This window comes from Colossoma macropomum, unplaced genomic scaffold (assembly GCF_904425465.1).
Source record: "Colossoma macropomum unplaced genomic scaffold, Colossoma_macropomum, whole genome shotgun sequence".
In the NCBI taxonomy this organism is placed as follows: domain Eukaryota; kingdom Metazoa; phylum Chordata; class Actinopteri; order Characiformes; family Serrasalmidae; genus Colossoma; species Colossoma macropomum.
This window is the reverse complement of record NW_023494801.1, coordinates 4440681-4459765: the sequence shown is the minus strand read 5'-3', so window position 1 is coordinate 4459765 and position 19085 is coordinate 4440681. Positions and strand designations below refer to the sequence as shown.

The following is a 19085-nucleotide window of genomic DNA, read 5'->3' as shown; positions in this document are numbered from 1 at the left end:
GTGGCCAGCGAGTAGAAGTACAAGGTAGGTGTTTCTAATAAAGTGGCCAGTGAGTGGAAGTACAAGGTAGGTGTTTCTAATAAAGTGGCCAGTTAGTGGGAGTACAAGGTAGGTGTTTCTAATAAAGTGGCTAGTAAGTGGGAGTCCAAGGTAGGTGTTTCTCATAAAGTGGCCAGTTAGTGAAAGTACAAGGTAGGTGTTTCAAATAAAGTGACCAGTGAGCAGAAGTACAAGGTAGGTGTTTCTGATAAAGTGGCCAGTTAGTGGGAGTACAAGGTAGGTGTTTCTAATAAAGTGACAGGTTTAAAAATTAAAGAAATGCTTGGTTTTTCATTCTAATCACTCTTTGCTGCATCTGTAGTGCATGGTTTCTTACCATGAACAATACTTTTAGTGTGTTTTCGTTGTATAATAAACTGAAATTCTGCTGACCTGAAATGATAATTTTATAGCACATTCACAATAAAAGTATATGATTATGTGCTGAAGTCCAGGGAAAGGAAACTTCAAGATGAACAATTAAAATGTAATTATCCTCTCTGTACAGTAGAAACGCATAACAGATGTACTGAAAATGAGATGAGCTGGTGAGTGACAGTAAAGAGGAATCTTGATGCCAGTCCACTCTGCTTTTAGAGAGCTTCTTATTTCTACCATTTATATTCATTTCTACACAGCTCATTTCTAAAGCTCTTCTACTATGCCACTCTTTACTTTCCCAACTTTATTACTCCTGGTAGTTATTTAGAAACTGCCATTCGCTCATGCCTTCAGTGCCACTTTAAGGCCAGCATCACTGACCAGCTTTCAGTGCAGAACTATTAATGACCAGCAGAGGTCCATTCTGCTCTGTGTGCTTCACTACAAAGTGGTTTAGATTAAACTGTGTGGTTGAGCAAACTCACATCTCAGTGACAAAACTATTCACACTGTTACCTTGACTTCAAGATGAACTTTTTTTGGTTAACTGCATTTGCAAAGAATCAAAAGGGGGGAACACACCTATGGACTTCTTTACTTGCAGTAATTTTACAGTAATTATAATTTCACAGTGCTTGGGATCAGTGACAGGTTTGGAATTTGATGTGGTCCTGCCATCACACTCCTTTTCACAGTGTGAAAAATGGGCTGCAGGTCAAATATGAACTATTTGCGGGTCTGGTGGACCCACTGTGTTATTAGGTGTTTAAATCATACAGCTATAACCATTTATGTGAAAATGCCAGATGTTTACTTTATCCCAATTACAAGCAATAAAGACAGCATATATGGTTAATATTTACAATTTACCTCTATCATATCTATAAACAATAGCGCTATCCATTTTTTTTTGTGATAAAACAAACAAAAAAGGAAAAATCAATTTCCACATATGGATGTTTGAACATATGTTTATTTTGAACAAATCTAAATGAAGCAATGCTAAGAAAATAAACACATTTACATTAATCTGAAAAACACCAGCACCATTGAACAGATACAGTATCCACACCAGTCTACATAAGACACCAGCCCCACTGACCACACAGTCTACTCACACCAGCCTGTACAGCACATGAGGGGCAGGGTTTACTGTATGTGTGTTGCACATGTGTTTCTTGCACATGATAGATGTATGGTGTGTCTTTCTGTCCATCTGGGGTCCAAACACCTCACAGCGCTTCTGTTTGTTGCTACTGGCCGCAACCTAGAATGATGAAAATACTTTGGTCAGGAATTTTTCTCACATCTTTCTCTCTCTCTGTCTCTCTCTCTGTATCTCTTTCTCTCTTTCTGTCTCTCTGTTTCTCTCTGTCTATCTCTGTCTCTTTCTCTCTGTCTCTCTCTTCTCTCTGTCTGTCTCTCTCTGTCTCTCTTCTCTCTCTCTCTCTCTCTCTCTCTTTCTCTCTGTGTCGACAGTATGAAGTCAATGAAAATGTATTTGTTTATATGTTCTTCACAGGAAATGAGCAAAGGCCAAGGAATCTGAGGTTGAAATAATAATAAAGTGCATCATTTTTCTTTTGGTAAACACTGAAAATGGGTCCCACAGTCCTGAACACCACACAGGGGTTAAACAAAGTTCATAAGGTAAGAGTGCCAGGCTGTCCATCCTATCTAATTAAAAAGTTAAGACTGCATGTTTACTGATTAACCTGCTTTTACAGTGTCTTTAACCTTTAGGACCACTCAGAGTTACAGACGAGCGCTGCAGTACAGTGAACAAACTGATATGATCATATGCCTCCATATGGACCTAAATACAGTAGTAATGTGGTCGCACTTTATTTTCGAAATGCACATATATGCAATTTGAATCTATACACCTGAAACGCATAAACCACTGTGTGTCGTTACTGTTCATTAGCACCTAATGCTACTGTGGATTTGTAATGAATGGTTCCAAAGGTCACTTGAGCTGAACTTTTACTATCTCATTGTTTGTCCAAGTACTTTGCAGAGCAGGAGCAAAAGGATTTAGACTGCGTAGCTCTCTGCAGCCGTCATAATGGAAAAGATCAACGACTACCTTTGCAGATATAAAGGTTATGTTTTTGTGACTGAGAAGCTCATAGTCGAGCACATCGACTCCCTTCAGAACTTCGAGATACGAGACAGTGACGTTTTTCTGGTGACCTACCCAAAGTCAGGTGAGAGAATGTTGGAATGGTAAGAATAGATCAGCATAGAATGACAACAAATCAGTGGAAATTGTTTACCCTGATATTGTTATAATGCAAACTGGTGGATGTTCACCTTCTATTATCATTATATCAGCACATTAACACAGATTATTTACTTATTAATCACAGTTAACCTCGGTAAAATATTAAATGTCCACTTAAGGATTGCTGCATGGGTTACTAACCCCATAAATTCCTCGAGTATTATTCAGAAACTACGTAGAAATAAAGGTAAACTGAGTTATTCTAAACTTACAAGACAGAGTATAATTTGTAATTGAAGAAGTAGAGAAACTAACCTATCACAGAAATGTATATAATGCTGTACATAACAATTTTTAACTTTTCTGACTTGAAATTTGACTGTGTTATTAAATACTCAAAAATGTGTACTTTGGTTGTACAATTAAAAGTTGTCAAAAATGGATTTGTTGTTATTTAGCTCAATTAATAAAACATCTAATCTTTAACTGAAGCAAATTAGCCTAAAAATAAAAATCATATCCAACAAGGTTTTCTAAGAAAACCACATTTCACATACTTTAATTATTGGCACCACTAGAAATTCCTATGAACAAATTCTGTTATTACACATTTTTTGGAATCATAGATGTTTATCAGTTCATGAATGAGTGGAAGATTAGAGAATACACAAATGACAGCAAAAATATTTACTTTCATAATTGTGACAAAAACAGAGTAATAATTAAGAAGTTTAACCCTCTGGGGTCGGAGGTCATTTCTCGATTTGTTCATATCTTCTTAAATCCGCCTTTAAAGGCTCTTCATATAACATGATCCTCATATGTTTCATATCTAAATGCTCCGTTATCTTCATCACTACTTTCCATAATCGCTGCAGCAACTTCAAAAACTCTCTACACGTCATTTCACATGAGTCTCTGATGTGGACTGAATGAAGAATGAAGGGTTTCCGGCGTGATGGTCAGTCCTTAGTGATTTCCTGAGTGTCCATTGGTCAGTTTCACACAGAATGTAGACGGACACACGAATCCACCAGTTCCACACGGTGAGAGGCAGATGACGTGTATCTCAGCCCCTCTTCACAGGCTCATAACTCCGGATGTGAGTCTCGTATGATCTTGTGATAAGATGGAATGAAAGAGCAACTCTACAGATTCAGGAAATGTCTGAACTGGATTTCTGCACTGTATTATCAAAAAGATACAGAACAGATATAGAAACATCAAATTTGATGCACAGGCGACTTTGTGGACCTCAGTGGGTTAAAACAACCAGAGCTTTAGTGAACCAGCCTGAAAGAGGACACACATTTATTTTACCAACACGCACAGTTAGGAAGATGGAGAAGTTTTTAATGAATCAAATTGGACCAAACATCCTAATTTACTGTAATAAAAGTATACTTTGATGTAAACCAAGCATGTTTTCACAGGAACGATATGGACGCAGAACATCATACTACTGATCTGTGAGTCGGACAACAGAGATGAAGCTGAACAATCCAACAATCCTGAGAAAATGCCGTGGCTGGAGTTTCCGCAGGGACACTCGGATTTTTCCTCTCGAGCCTCTCCGCGTTACTTCGCTTCGCACCTCACGCCCGCGCTCATGCCACCTGGACTCAAGGACAAAAAACCAAAGGTAGAGTAGGAGACACTCTGGGTCTGCAAGGTACTGTGCATGGTCAGACTCCACCCTTATCCATTCATAAACATCAGAAAAAAAAGGAACTTTCAGTTCCTCAAAGAATCTGCAGACACACCTCCAAAGTTCAGTCTTAGAAGCTGGTTGATCATTTTCTGAAGTAATCAAACACATTCAGTGGTGTTGAGGTCTGGACTCTGGGGTGGTCAGTCCACTGTTCATCTTCTTTGTTTGATGTGTCCGTCTCCTTTTCTCGGTGAGGTTCTTCGTGACAGCTACACATCCTTTCAGACCCACAGCGCTGAGTCGTCTTCTCACAGTGGAAGGATGGACAGAAACACCTGTGGATGTTTTCAGATCTGAAGCAGCTTGATTTTCTCCTCTCTCTCAGAGATGAAAGCTTTAAGTGCTGTTTATCTGATGGGGGCAGTTTTGGTGTCTACCCAGGTCTTCCAGGTGGTTGTTAGGAATCTCTCTTTTTTCCCTTTAATTCATTTTTCAGACTCGTCACAAATATCTTATTTAATGGTCATTTTGACTTGAGATTAAAGGTGGTCTCTGATTTTTGCACAGTATTTGTGTCAGTATAGGTGAGTCATTGCACCAAACCACAAAACAGTGTTTAATGCGAATGATTCTCTTTTCTTGTCTGGTTTTAAATGCTAGATCGTGTACGTGGCCAGGAACCCTAAAGATGTGGCGGTGTCTTATTTCCACTTCTCCCACATGTTGACCAAGCTGGAGACCCCCAAGAGCTTTGAAGAGTTTCTGCAGCAGTACCTCGCTGGAGACGGTAAGACGGATCCCAGAATGACTGTGAGGGTCTGCTTTGAGATTTTCTGTGAAGAGAAACTTTTGAGTATAGTTTCATAAATGCAGAAACATGCAGAACTCGTCAGTGTGGAACATTCTAGAAAGATTCATAAACTGGCAAGAACAGACAGAAAAACATACAGCTTAACCCCTTACCAAACCCACACATCTATAACCTAAAAATAGCTCCATTAGTTTGCATTGAAGTCCCTGTAGCTACTGAATAATAAGGCTTTGTATGCAATAAGCCTGGAATGGTAAGGGGTTAATACAAAACTGACCATCTCTCTGTGTGGCTGGACTTTGCAGTAGGTGGATCGTCGTGGTTTGATCACATCCGAGTGTGGCACACGCACAAAGACGAGTACAACATCCTGTTCCTGACTTATGAGGACATGATCATGGTAAGACAAATGCATGAAAAAGGTTTGACTCACAATGTAACAACCACACAAACTGTAACAATGTACGCATGATAAATACTCATAATGTAATCTGACTCAAAGATACTTACAAGTTCAATTACTAACTAGCACGCCTATATACACACAAGCAACCAACTGCAATAACATAGCAGTGGCCTAGCAACACATTAGCAACCACCTGGGATAACATAGCAATGGCCAAGCAACACATTAGCAACCACCTGGGATAACATACCAATAGCCAAACAACACATTAGCAACCACCTGGGATAACATAGCAATGGCCAAACAACATATTAGCAACCACCTGGGATAACATAGCATTGGCCAAGCAACACATTAGCAACCACCTGGGATAACATACCAATAGCCAAGCAACATATTAGCAACCACCTGGGATAACATAGCATTGGCCAAGCAACACATTAGCAACCACCTGGGATAACAAAGCAACAGCCAAGCAACACATTAGCAACCACCTGGGATAACATAGCAACAGCCAAGCAACATATTAGCAACCACCTGGGATACCATAGCAATGGCCAAGCAACACATTAGCAACCAGCTGGGATAACATCCATAGCAATGGCCAAGCAACACATTAGCAACCAGCTGTGATAACATAGCAACAGCCAAGCAACATATTAGCAACCACCTGGGATACCATAGCAATGGCCAAGCAACACATTAGCAACCACCTGGGATAGCATCCATAGCAATGGCCAAGCAACACATTAGCAAACAGCTGGGATAACATCAATGGCCTAGCAACACATTAGCAACGACCTAGGATTTCATACCAACAGCTTGATCAAGCCAGTTTTTCATTCACAGACTTTCTCCTTCTAGTTCAGACATGAAATCCTTATTAACCATAAAACTTTCAGCTTTCTAAAACTATAAGAAAATCTATAGTTTTTTCATCATTTCATAAAGAATTATTTATCATCTTTAATAGTACTCAGTATCTCCTGTGCCTTCTGCATTATGTCAGGATCTGAGGTCGGCAGTGGAGAAGATTGCCCGCTTTTTGGGACGAGATCTGGACGAAGCTGCGATCTCTCGTGTTGTGGAGAAAGCCACCTTTAAAAATATGAGGAAGGACCCCAAAGCCAACTATGAGTTCCTTCCTACTGAAATTCTACAGGGCAAATTCATGCGCAAAGGTCAGAATTCAGAGATTATACTTCATGGAGGCCTTATTAAAGACATATATGGAGTCTTATGAATGGACAGCAACAGGTTTATTAGTTTGACTCTGTACAGTAGCATTTGTTCTTATTCAGTAGTTCTCTGATTGATTTATCTTCATCCTCATGATGTTCCACTTTACTCACAGTGTTTCCAGTGTTATCAGTTCCCAACACCAGCCTTTAACAGACTATTCATCATGTATACTGTAGTACAGTTTCTTTGGACTTTTCACACCCCAAACACCCCAAACAAAAAGGGATCTCTGGAACAAGGCCATAGAAGAACCACTTTTGGTTCCTTCAAGAACCTTTGGTAACAGTTTATTTACACCTTGCTAAGTAACATTCAAAAAATCATGCTATAAATAAGTTATAGCAGATGTTATATTCTGTCATACGCTCTCATAGCAGATTAGGTTCAGTAATATAACAGTGGATGGTTTAATGGATGGTTCTTTAACCCTCTATCGCACTGTGATGCCATATGGCAACAATTACATTATCTCAATTTTACTAAAAAGCAGTGATATAAAATCTGTGTTTACCTATTTATATGTGGAAAAGGGGTCTTTCACTTGAAAGGACAAATATTGTATGACATCACATGATCAGGAATTTTTATTATGATGTTGTTATTACCATATATTCCAAATACCAACTGAAATTGTATTAATTTACAATATTTGTACATTTTGAGTCGTACGTTTCACGAAGTGTAAGTTGGGTTTGTTTGGTCTTGTTTCAAGAAAAGGATGTTTTTAGAGACAAGTTAATTTTATGGTACTATGGTACGATTGGGCATTGTTGCCATATGGCAACAGTTTACCAAATACCCCACTTTGAAATATATATATCCATTATTTAAGCAATTTTAAATGACAAAAACACATTAAAATATTTTTCTCATGTCTAAGCAATAATTCATGCAGTAGAGGGTTAAAGATCATTTGAGCTCGTCCAAAAAAAAATAAAGAAAAAAAACATATTAACCATTCCACCCTTTTTGGATTATCAGTTATATTGTTTATATAATATTTTGTGCAAAAACGCTTTATTATTACATTTTAGTGACCTCTTTATTTTAAATACAGGGCTTTAAACAGCACCATACCATGCTCTTATATGACTAACATCTCACATGTATTGTTTTCATTGCTCATTTATAGACCATTTTTGCTCGAATGAAGATTCATTTTAAAGTTTAACTCCACATAATATAAAGGTTCTTTACTGCTTAAAGGCCTACATGCCTGTAATTTTATGAAGTGATTTATAAAAGTTGTTTTAACAGGAGAGTTTTCAGAGATTTTAGACCAGTTGAGTGTGTGATGTGTCTGTTGTGTGTTGTTCCAGGTACAGTAGGAGACTGGAAAAACATCTTCACTGTGGCCCAGAATGAGATGTTTGACCGTATCTATCAGGAACGAATGAAGGATCTTCCGTTAAAGTTCATATGGGACATAAAGTAAAGCACTTTTTATGGAAACCAAGCCAAGTGATGAAAACACTGTACTGTACTGTGATCACACGTTTAGAAAATTAGAAATTTCTCAAGTTTTTCAGTCTAATTACCCTCTGCTACATCTGTAGTGGACAAATATGTGGAAGGACAAGGTTAGTGTTTATGATAAAGTGGACAGTGAATGTAAGTAGAAGGTAGGTGTTTCTAATTAAGTGGCCAGTGAGTGGAAGTAGAAGGTAGGTGTTTCTAATAAAGTGGACAGTGAGTGCAAGTACAAGGTAGGTGTTTCTAATAAAGTGGACAGTGAGTGGAAGTACAAGGTAGGTGTTTCTAATAAACTGGCCATTTAGAGGAATTACAAGGTAGGTGTTTCTGTTAAAGTGGCCAGTGAGTGGAGGTACAAGGTAGGTGTTTCAAATACAGTGGCCACTCAGTGGAAGGACAAGGTAGGTGTTTCTAATAAAGTAGCCATTTAGAGGAATTACAAGGTAGGTGTTTTTGATAAAGTGGGCACTGTGTGGAAGGACAAAGGTTGGTATTTCTAATAAAGTGACATGCTTAGAAATTAAAGGAATATTCTTCAGTTTTTCTACCTAAATCACTCTCTGCTGTATCTGTAGTGTATGGTTGTTTACCATGAACAATAATTTCAGTGTGTTTCATTGTACAACGAACTGAAAATCTGCTGAAACAATGATCTTACAATACATTTACAATAAAAGTATTATTATTATTATCACCACCATTTCTATTCATTTCTACATAGCTATTTTTTATTATTATTTTTATTTATTTTTATTTTCATGCCTTTATTATTCCTGGTAATTATTTAATCTTTTCCGTTTGTCTATGCCATCATTGCCATATTAAGGCCAACATTACTGACCAGTTTCAGTACAGAACTAATAATGACCAGCAGAGGTCAGTATACAACTACAAATCACATTCTGCTCTACGTGCTTCGCTTCAAACTGGTTTAAATTAAAGTGTGTTAGACCAAACCCACAGCTCTGTGACAAAACATTGCAGTGTGGGTGCATATGCAACGTCCCTAACGTTTCCACTAAACAGGTCACGTTTTTGTGTTTTCTCATTCAACTTTTGGAACAAACATATTTCTGCAAATTCTCCTAAAAATTTTAAACATAGAAGTGTTAAAAAAAGAGTTTCAAAAGTGCCCACAGGGAGAGTTTGGCCAAATATGTGCTTTCATTAATTTACTCAACCTCTTCCTTTTATGGTTAACCTTGTCTTTAAATACATATAATGTTATTGTAAAGTGAGGAAAGTGGGTTTGTTGCCCTGAGGCAACATAGTGCAGTGGAGGGTTAATCATTGCCCTAATTAGTTAATAATTGCATTCCCTACAACATTTTTTTTTGTTTTAGTTCCTGTCTAACTGACCTCTAACTTTTCTCTGTGGACGCTGAGCAAATGGTGACTGCCGAGGAATGCAAGCAGAAAATTGGTGGCAGGATCAGCAGATCAGGGCTCTTCTGAAGCCGTAGAACAAGCTCCACAAGCAGAAAACGCATTTGGATGCAGGCTGTGAAACAGCAGGTAGATTCAGGTCCACTAAGTCTGATGGCAACATTGACTCCTGTGGTTACTACAACTTTCACACCCACACTGGAGTGGTGCTGGGAATGCCAGCATGGCCTGGGGAATGAGAAGGTTTCCTCCACCTCCTCCGTCGGCCTTCGACTTCAGCAATCGGTTCGAAGCCCTTAGTTCTCCACCTGCCTCAGCTCCTTGGACAACAACTCAGGGTGATGTTCTAGTGATGAGAGACTCCACCATCTCATCCCATCAAAGTCCTCAGAACATTTCAGATTAATTCTAGACACAGTGAAGAAGAGGACGGAGGCCAGGATCATCATTTCTGGACATCTGCCCACCTACAAGAGAGGAAGTCAGGTGTTCAGCAGACTCTACACGCTCCACCGTTGGCTCCAAGGCTGGCGCGATACCACGGCGTCAGCTATGTGAGCAACCGGTGTTGAAAAAAACACAAATAATTTCATTTTTGTAGCTTTACAAAAAAACAGCTTTACTCAGTGTAAGGTCACTAAATAACAAAACATGTCTGATTCGAGATATTAAAGAGGTTATGTTTTTATTAGAAACATGACTAAATGAAAATTACAGATTTATGCATACAGTAAGACAGGACAGGCGAGGAGGAGGAGTGGCATACAGTTAAAATAGTGACTTTAACCACAGAAATACCACTGTTATTTTCTTTTATGATTTTAAATTAATACTCATAGTTTCTCTTCTCACTCTTAAGCTTGTAAAGCTGCCACTGGTGTAAAAACTGCTGTGTAAATAAAGGTATTATTATTATTATTATTATTATTATTATTATTAGTGGTAGCAGTAGTAGTAGTAGTGGTAGTAGTAGTAGTATTAAGAATTTAGTTCACTGCGTTTGCAAAAAGTCAAGCAGGGGAACATGCACCCATGGACTTCTGTAATTACTGTAATTTTACAGTGAAACTTTCTACAGCGTTGCTTAGGATCGGTGGTAGGTTCGGAATGTGACGTTGTCTTGCCATCACACTCTTTTTGAGAATGTGAACAAATGGGCTGCAGGTCAGATATGAACTTACAGAGTTTATCTGATGTTCCTTTCTGCATTATACTACTACTTTATTTATCCATTCACAACTAGCATACAGTCTTCCTCAACACAAGGCATGCAAAAGTGCATAAGACTATGGAAAACTTTAAATACAGTACTCCATTAAGCAATGTGTGTAAGGTAAGCTTGCCAGCCAGCCCATCTTTCCTCATTTTTTTTCCTGAAAAAATTCCCAGAGTGTTGTGAGAGTTTGCCGATGAACACTTTTACTGTCATACTGACTCAAAGTACATGGGTGAGCACTGCAATAGAGTGAACAAACTGAGATGTGACCATATGCCTCCATATTTATAATTATAAACTTATAAACATTACTTATAAACAATAGTAATATACAGTATACAGTAGTAATGTGGTTCTAATGTGTTAATGTGAATCTTTACACCCTGAAACACATAAACCACTGCATGCCATTACTGTATGTTAGCAGCTAATGTTACTATGGAGATGCCAAGGACAGTTTCAAAGGTCACTTGAGCTGAATGTTTACTGTCTTGCTGTTTGTCTAAATGCTTTGCGGAACAGGAGTTAAAGGATTTAGACTGTGTAGTTCTCTGCGGCTGTTAGAATGGAAAAGATCGGCGACTCTCTTTGCAGATATAAAGACCATGTTTTTATTACTGACATACTAAAAGTCGAGCACATCGACTCCCTTCAGAGCTTCGAGATACGAGACAGTGACGTTTTTCTGGTGACCTACCCAAAGTCAGGTGAGAGAGTGTTAGAATGGTAAGAGTAGGTCAACCTAGAATGCTGACAATCAGTGCATGATATTTACCATATCATTGTAATGCTAACTGGTTGCTGGGAATTACATGCAACACAGATTTAGGTGCTTTGTAGTAAATCTTTTCATATTTTTTATGAGTATCATACTTCAGTATTCTGAATAATGAGATTTTGCTGTGTTATGAAGTTATTTAGGAATATGTACTTTCAAAAATAGCTCAGTCAATAAAAAATCGAACCTTTAATGAAAGTAATTTAGTCCAAGAAAACAAAATGAACAAAACCCCGTTTATGTGTCTGTAATAGTGGCACACCTAGAAATTCTTATGAACAAAATGTATCATCCACATTTTTTTTAAATCATCACTGTTTATCAACATGGGAAGTTTAGAAAATAAACAAATGAAATGTCCACTGTTAGGGCAAAAATTAAGAAGTTTGAAACAACCAGAGCTGTAGTGAACCTGCCTGAAAGAGGACGCACATGTATTTTACCACCAGGCACTTTCGGGAAGACGGGTAGGAGAGAGAGGGAAACGTTTCACTGAGGATCACAGTTGACTATGGTGGTACTTCAAACCTACTATAAGTCATTAGATGCCCCTTCCATGCCAACTAACTATTTAGAAGGTGTGACTGAAACTGTTCTATGGTCAACAGCTTATGAGAAAAAAAGGTGATAAAAGTATACTTTGATGTAGACCAGTGTGTATTTTAACAGGAACGATATGGATGCAGAACATAATACTACTGATCTGTGAGTCGGACAGCACAGATGAGACTCAATTTCTCAACAATCCTGAGAAAATGCCATGGCTGGAGTATCCGTCAGAACACTCGGATTATTCCTCTCAAGCATCTCCGCGATTCTTTGTCTCGCACCTCACGCCCGCGCTCATGCCACCTGGACTCAAGGACAAAAAGGCAAAGGTAGAGTAGGAGGTGATCTGGGCTGCAACAGGACTTTCAAGCTTTAAGTGCTGTTTATCTGATGGGGGCAGTTTTGGTGTCTACCAGGTCTTCCAGGTGGTTGTTAGGAGCCACATTTTCTTTGTAGCTTTAACTTCTTCAACTCCTTGAGACCACCGGTGGTTCCAAAACGCACTTCGTCATATTCTTCATAACTTTCATATTTCATAAGCTACATTCAAAAGGTGGGGGTCGTATGAGAGCTGTAACTGTCTTCTTTCCAGTCTAATAGATGGGTGATGTAATTTTAAACCCTTATAATAAAAGAAGCTGAACTCACAGTTTTTTTTTTCTACTGAAAGTCGACCCATTTTTCCACAAATCTGGGCTATAAACTATAAACAGATGGCGTCTCTTCAGTGATCTGCTCTGTAAAAAATATTTTCATAAAATAATACAAAGAGCGTCTAAGATTTTTGGCTTTCAGCGGTAAATTGTAAGCATATAGCAATATGTGTGATCATAAAACACATTTTCTGTGAATTTGAGGGGAACTTTTACAAAAAATGAATAAAATAAAAATTTACATTTATTTCATGCAGTTACTGAATAATTTGCCTTACGATTTGGTCATGAAAATTCAGATGGACAAACCAAAATATACCCCGGTTGAATAAGAGGTTCATTATTTTTTTAACCTCCTCAGAAATTTCTCCATTAATGCTCATTTTGACTTGGGATTAAGAGTGGTCTCTGACTTTTACACAATATTTGTATGTCAGTATGGGTGATGTCATTGCACCAAACCTCAGAATAGTGTTTAATGTGAATCACTGTCTGGTTTTAAATGCTAGATCGTTTACGTGGCCAGAAACCCAAAAGATGTTGCAGTGTCTTTTTTCCACTTCTCCCACGTGTTGACCAAGGTTGGGACCCCCAAGCACTTTGAAGAGTTTCTGCAGCAGTACCTCGCTGGAGACGGTAAGACTGAATCCCAGAGACTTCAAGGGTCTTTAGATTTTCTGTGAAGAGACACTTTTGAGGATAATTTTATAAATGCAAAAACATGCAGAACCAATCAATGTTTAACATTCTAGGCAGATTTTTAAACCTGCAAGGACAGAAAAAACATGTCATTTAATATAGAACTGACCGTCTCTGCGTGCTGCTGGACTTTGCAGTTTATGGATCATTGTGGTTTGATCACATCCGTGAGTGGCACACGCACAGAGATGAGTACAACATCCTGTTCCTGACTTATGAGGACATGATCATGGTAAGATAAATGCATGGAACGAGGTTCAACTCATAATATAATCACCACACAAAATGTAACATTAGTGTTTCAGTTCACTTAGGTTATGTATTAATTACCACATTACATTACTTTTTTAAGATTTTAATATTTTTAACAATTCTTATTTAAAATGACATCATAAAGCATAAATATATACACATTCGCTCACTAACTAGCACACCTATACACACCGATCAGGCATAACATTCTGACCACCTCCTTGTTTCTGCGCTCATTGTCCATTTTATCAGCTCCACTTACTATATAGGTGCACTTTGTAGTTCTACAGTTACAGACTGTAGTCCATCTGTTTCTCTGCATACTTTGTTAGCCCCCTTTTACCCTGTTCTTCAGTGGTCAGGACCCCCATGGACCCTCACAGAGCAGGTACTATTTGGGTGGTGGATCATTCTCAGCAAAGCAGTAACACTGACGTGGTGGTGGTGTGTTAGTGTGTTGTGCTGGTACGAGTGGATCAGACACAGCAGTGCTGCTGGAGTTTTCAAACACTGTGTCCACTCACTGTCCACTCTATTAGACACTCCTACCTTGTCAGTCCACATTGTAGATGTAAAGTCAGAGACAATAGCTCATCTGCTGCTGCACAGTTTGTGTTGGTCATCCTCTAGTCCTTCATTGATGGTCACAGGATGCTGCCGACAGGACGCTATTGGCTGGATTTTTTGGTTGGTGGACTATTCTCAGTCCAGCAGTGACACTGAGGTGTTTAAAGAATTATTTATCATGTTTAATAATACTCCCAATCCTGTGCTTTCTGCATTGTGTCAGGATCTGAGGTCGGCAGTGGAGAAGACTTCTCGCTTTTTGGGACGAGATCTGGACGAAGCTGCGATCTCTCGTGTTGTGGAGAAAGCCACCTTTAAAAATATGAGGAAGGACCCCAAAGCAAACTATGAGTTCCTTCCTACTGAAATTCTACAGGGCAAATTCATGCGCAAAGGTCAGAATTCAAAAATCATTCTTCATACATACAGAGAGTTATATATGGACAGCAGTGCATGTTTATTAGTATGGCTCTGTACAGTAGTATTTGTTCTTATTTAGAAGTTCTCTGACTGATTTATCCTTAGCGTCCTGATATTCCACTTCACTCACACTATTTCCAGTGCTGTCAGTTTCCAATAGCAGCCTCTAACATACATTTAGTATACAGTTTTGGCTCCATACTTATATTTTTACTTGAAAAAAGTAAAGTTTCTTTGTACTTTTTACACCTCAATGCAAACAAAAAGGCATCGCTGGAACTCTCATTTTGTAAATGAGAACCTCCATATGATGTAAAGGTTCTATACCAGTTAAAGACCCGTACATCCCTGTAACTTTATAAAGTAATTTATAAATTTTGTTTTCACCGGAGAGTTTTCGGAGATTTTAGACCAGTTGAGTGTGTGATGTGTCTGTTGTGTGTTGTTCCAGGTACAGTAGGAGACTGGAAAAACACCTTCACTGTGGCCCAGAATGAGATGTTTGACCGTATCTATCAGGAAAAAATGAAGGATCTTCCATTAAAGTTCATATGGGACATAAATTAAAGCCCTAATAAAAACCAAATTGTGTAATGAATGCACTGCACTATACTGTGTATTCATTACGCTACGCAATGAATGATTTTATTTAGCTCGATTTTATGCTTTGAACAGAAACCTGGTTAAATGAATGTAGTGATGTAACTTTAATTTTATAACTTCTTACATGCTGGCAAGAGAGGTGGAGGTATAGCTGGTCTAATTGATGATTCTTTCCAATGCAACCAGTCATCATCATCATCATCTGGACAGGATGTCAGATTATTACTGTGTCCTCTTTGAAATGCGGACCTAGATATCAATGTGTATTTATATATTGTGTTATGGATGAAAAAACACTATGGGGGAATGCTACTGTAGTTCAGCTCTAAAAGTGAGACTGTAAGAAGAAGACTGAACATAGATGGTATAAAACCAAGCTTCAGATCCACAAAGAAATCTTCAAAGATAGGCTGCATGATTACAACACATTAATGTGCAAAGCTAGATAATCCTTCTTCTCCAGCATTATCAACAATAACATTAACAATAGCAAAATGCTCTTTGCGATGGTTGACAAACCAAGTCACCCATATATGGCCCCTGAATTAGTGCCAACTGAGAGATGTAAGTTTGCATACATTATAATCCCCAACATCACTAGTATGTCTATATCCACCAATCAAACCAAGCAAAGACCACACACATGTTAGGTTTTTTACCAAAATGTTAAAAACTGCAGTTGTGAAGCCTCTTTAAAAAGAAAAATCTGTAAATATGTATTAATCATAGATCTATTTCAAATCTGCCTTTCATTGGAAAAAATCAATGAGAGGCTCATCTTCAAGCAACTTACTGGTTTACTTGTTAGTACTGAGATAGCTCTAATTAAGGTTATCAATGACATTCATTTAAAATTCAGACTTTGGAAAAATATCTGTTCTACTGCAGCTCAACCTCAGTGCTGCTGTTGATACCATTGACCAAAAAATTTGTATAGATGGACTTGAGAACTGGTTTTGACAAGAACTGTCCTAAAATGGTTCAGTTTATACCGGCAAGGAAGGAACTACTTTGTCAAAATGGAAAATAATGTCTCTGAGAGTGTGCCCAGTGACCTGTGGTGTCCCCCAGGGTTTGATTCTTGGGCCACTCTTATTGTATTTATACATGCTTCCTCTACAAGACTGTTGACTATCTTAACACAACTATGTAGATGCCACTCAGATCTACTTGGCCCTCTCCCCAAACAGCTATGGTTCCCTTGACTCACTTTGTTAATGCCTTGAGCTCATTAATAACTGGATGGGACACATTTTCTGCAGTTGAATAAAGTTAAAACAGATTATTTTATTGGGGAATAGCAAACAGAAATACAGACCAGCTGCCTACCTGGACTTGCACCAAACCTTGGTGTACTAATGGATCTCTGTTTTATCAGTCATGTCAAAGCAGTTAGCCCTCTATTGCATGAATTATTACTTAAACATGATAAAAATGTTATGATAACACATTACAGCTATGAGAAAATGACTGAAATTACAAAATATCAATAATGTTTTTTTTTTTCCTTTTAAATGTAATCAAAAGTTGTAACAATAGTCTCAGAGTAGCCTAGGGCTATGTGAGTCAATTACAGTTCAATAGATTGAATGCACACAGATCCCTTCCATACATATCGTTGCCATATGGAAACAAATTTATTTCATCATTTTACAAAAACATGCATCACATCCAAATTGGTTTAATGATGAAAATTAAAATTGTATTTACCCCAGATAGTATTTAATTTTAAAGACATTTAGCCTAAATGTTGAACAAGTCAACATTGTCAACATTGGGAGCCCTCAGGTCATGACCTTCTCAGATTCAAGTGTCCATGGGAAAAGTGAGTGCAAACAGGATTTCCTGGTCATGTTTTGTCATCAAGTATTTGTCCTCTCAAAGTAAAAGACCTTTTTTTTCCAAAATTAAAGTAAAACAAGGATTTTATATTACTGCCTTTTAGTAAAATTGAGATAAAGTCACTGTTGCCATATGGCAACAGCATGCAATAGAGTTACTAAATCAGCGTTTTATCACCTTAAGAACATCAACAGTATCAGAGATTATCAGACAAAAGCAGACCTGGAGAAACTTATCCATGCCTTTATTTCTAGCAGGGTTGATCACTGTAATGGTCTTCTAACTGGACTCCTGAAGAAAAAGACAAACAGCTTCAGCTGATTCAAACTGCAGCTGCCAGAGTCTCACTAGGAGTAAAAGAAGGAGGGCATCACCCCCATTCTTAAATCTTTACATTGCCTACCAGTCTGTTACTTTAAGGGTGCTGTTACTGCTCTATAAATGTCTTAATGGTGCAGGATCAGCGTATTCATCTGATCTACTGCAGCGATATGAGCCGAGCAGAACTCTCAGATCATTAGGAACTAGAAGGAACTTCTATTAGAGAAGTGCAATAGAGCTAACAGTGTTTTAAACTGAGCTGAAAGCTGCTCAAACAGAAGCGTTTAGCTGCTATGCTGCTATTACATGGAACAGGTTGACAGGGAGCATTAGAAGAGCCCCAGCAATAGACAGTTTTAAATAAAAAAAATGAATGAATAAATGTATTCTTTATGTCTTCTCTTTTAAATCTATGGTTTATAATCATGTTTTAATCTTGTTTGTATTTGATATTCTCCTACATCTTTTTTAATTTTTAATTTGAATTATCTTTGTATTTCCTCATTTGTAAAGCACTTTGACACCAATGTATGAAAGGTGCTGTATAGATAAACTTGCCTTGCATTACTGTGATGACGTTTAGAAATTAAAGGAATACTCATGAGAATTTCAACCTAATCACTCTCTGCTGCGTCTGTAGTGCATGATCACGTGTACACGTTTCACAGTACAATTAACAGAGAAGCTGTTGACTGAAATGATCATTTAACAATACATTTACAATAAAAGCAAATGAGAATGTGCTGAAGTTCAGGGAAATGTGCTAAGATTAGCACCCATGGTAGAACGGATGCACAATCTACAGTAAATTATGCTCTCTGTACGGTAGAAACACGTAACAAATGTCTTCTACTATGCCACTCTTTCATTTTCACTCCTTTATGACTCTTCTGCAGCTTTCAGTGCAGAACTAATCATGACCAGCAGAGGTCAGTATACAACTTCAAGTTACATTCTGCTCTGTGTGCTTCACTACAAACTGAGGTAGATTTTTAACTTTAGGCACCAATTTCTCCAGTGCTTGTTGAAACAGTTTGACTCCTGTGGACAGAAATTGACCAATGATGTGTGGGACAGAGGGGGGCTGTTAAACTGTGCAGCAACAGACAGGCTACAGTGTGTAAGTGTATGCCGATACAGTGGAGCTATAAAGTAAGTGGAGCTCATAAAATGAAGAAAAATGTAGGTTAGGTGTTTCTAATAAAGTGGCCACTGAAAGGAAATACAAGGTAGGTGTTTCTAATGAAGTGGCCACTGAATGGAAATACAAGGTAGGTGTTTCTAATGAAGTGGCCACTGAATGGAAATACAAGGTAGATGTTTCTAATGAAGTGGCCAGAGCTTGGAAGCACAAGATTGCTGTTTCTATCAAAGTGGCCAGTGAGTGAAAGTACAAGGTAGGTGTTTCTAATAAAGTGGCCTGTGAGTGGAAGCACAATGTAGATGTTTCTAATAAAGTGGCCAGTGCTTGGAAGCACAAGGTTGGTGTTCCTAATAAAGTGACCAGTGAGTGCAAACACAGCAGTAGTGTTTCTAATAAAGTGGCCAATGAGTGGATCTACAAGCTAG

General features: G+C 38.2%; 2 protein-coding genes across 4 annotated transcripts; both read left to right on the top strand.

Annotated features, from left to right (window-relative positions):
• Positions 1-1969: 1969 nt before the first annotated feature.
• Positions 1970-8263, top strand: LOC118821289 (amine sulfotransferase-like). Its single transcript, XM_036589834.1, has 6 exons — positions 1970-2630; positions 4081-4289; positions 4959-5085; positions 5415-5509; positions 6525-6696; positions 8077-8263. The coding sequence occupies exons 1-6, from the start codon at positions 2489-2491 to the stop codon at positions 8190-8192; spliced, it is 861 nt and encodes a 286-aa protein (XP_036445727.1). The 5' UTR covers positions 1970-2488; the 3' UTR covers positions 8193-8263.
• Positions 8264-9504: 1241 nt separating this feature from the next.
• Positions 9505-18134, top strand: LOC118821290 (amine sulfotransferase-like). Of its 3 annotated transcripts, XM_036589837.1 has the most exons (7): positions 11347-11539; positions 12060-12188; positions 12280-12488; positions 13322-13448; positions 13649-13743; positions 14554-14725; positions 15202-18134. In XM_036589837.1, exons 2-7 carry the CDS (start codon positions 12122-12124, stop codon positions 15315-15317), a joined length of 786 nt encoding a protein of 261 aa, XP_036445730.1. In that variant the 5' UTR covers positions 11347-11539; positions 12060-12121; the 3' UTR covers positions 15318-18134. The 3 variants fall into 3 exon arrangements, with proteins under 3 accessions (XP_036445731.1, XP_036445728.1, XP_036445730.1); XM_036589838.1 differs by lacking the exons at positions 11347-11539; positions 12060-12188 and adding an exon at positions 9505-10170; XM_036589835.1 differs by lacking the exon at positions 12060-12188 and having other exon boundaries at positions 11190-11539.
• The last annotated feature ends 951 nt before the right edge of the window (positions 18135-19085 follow it).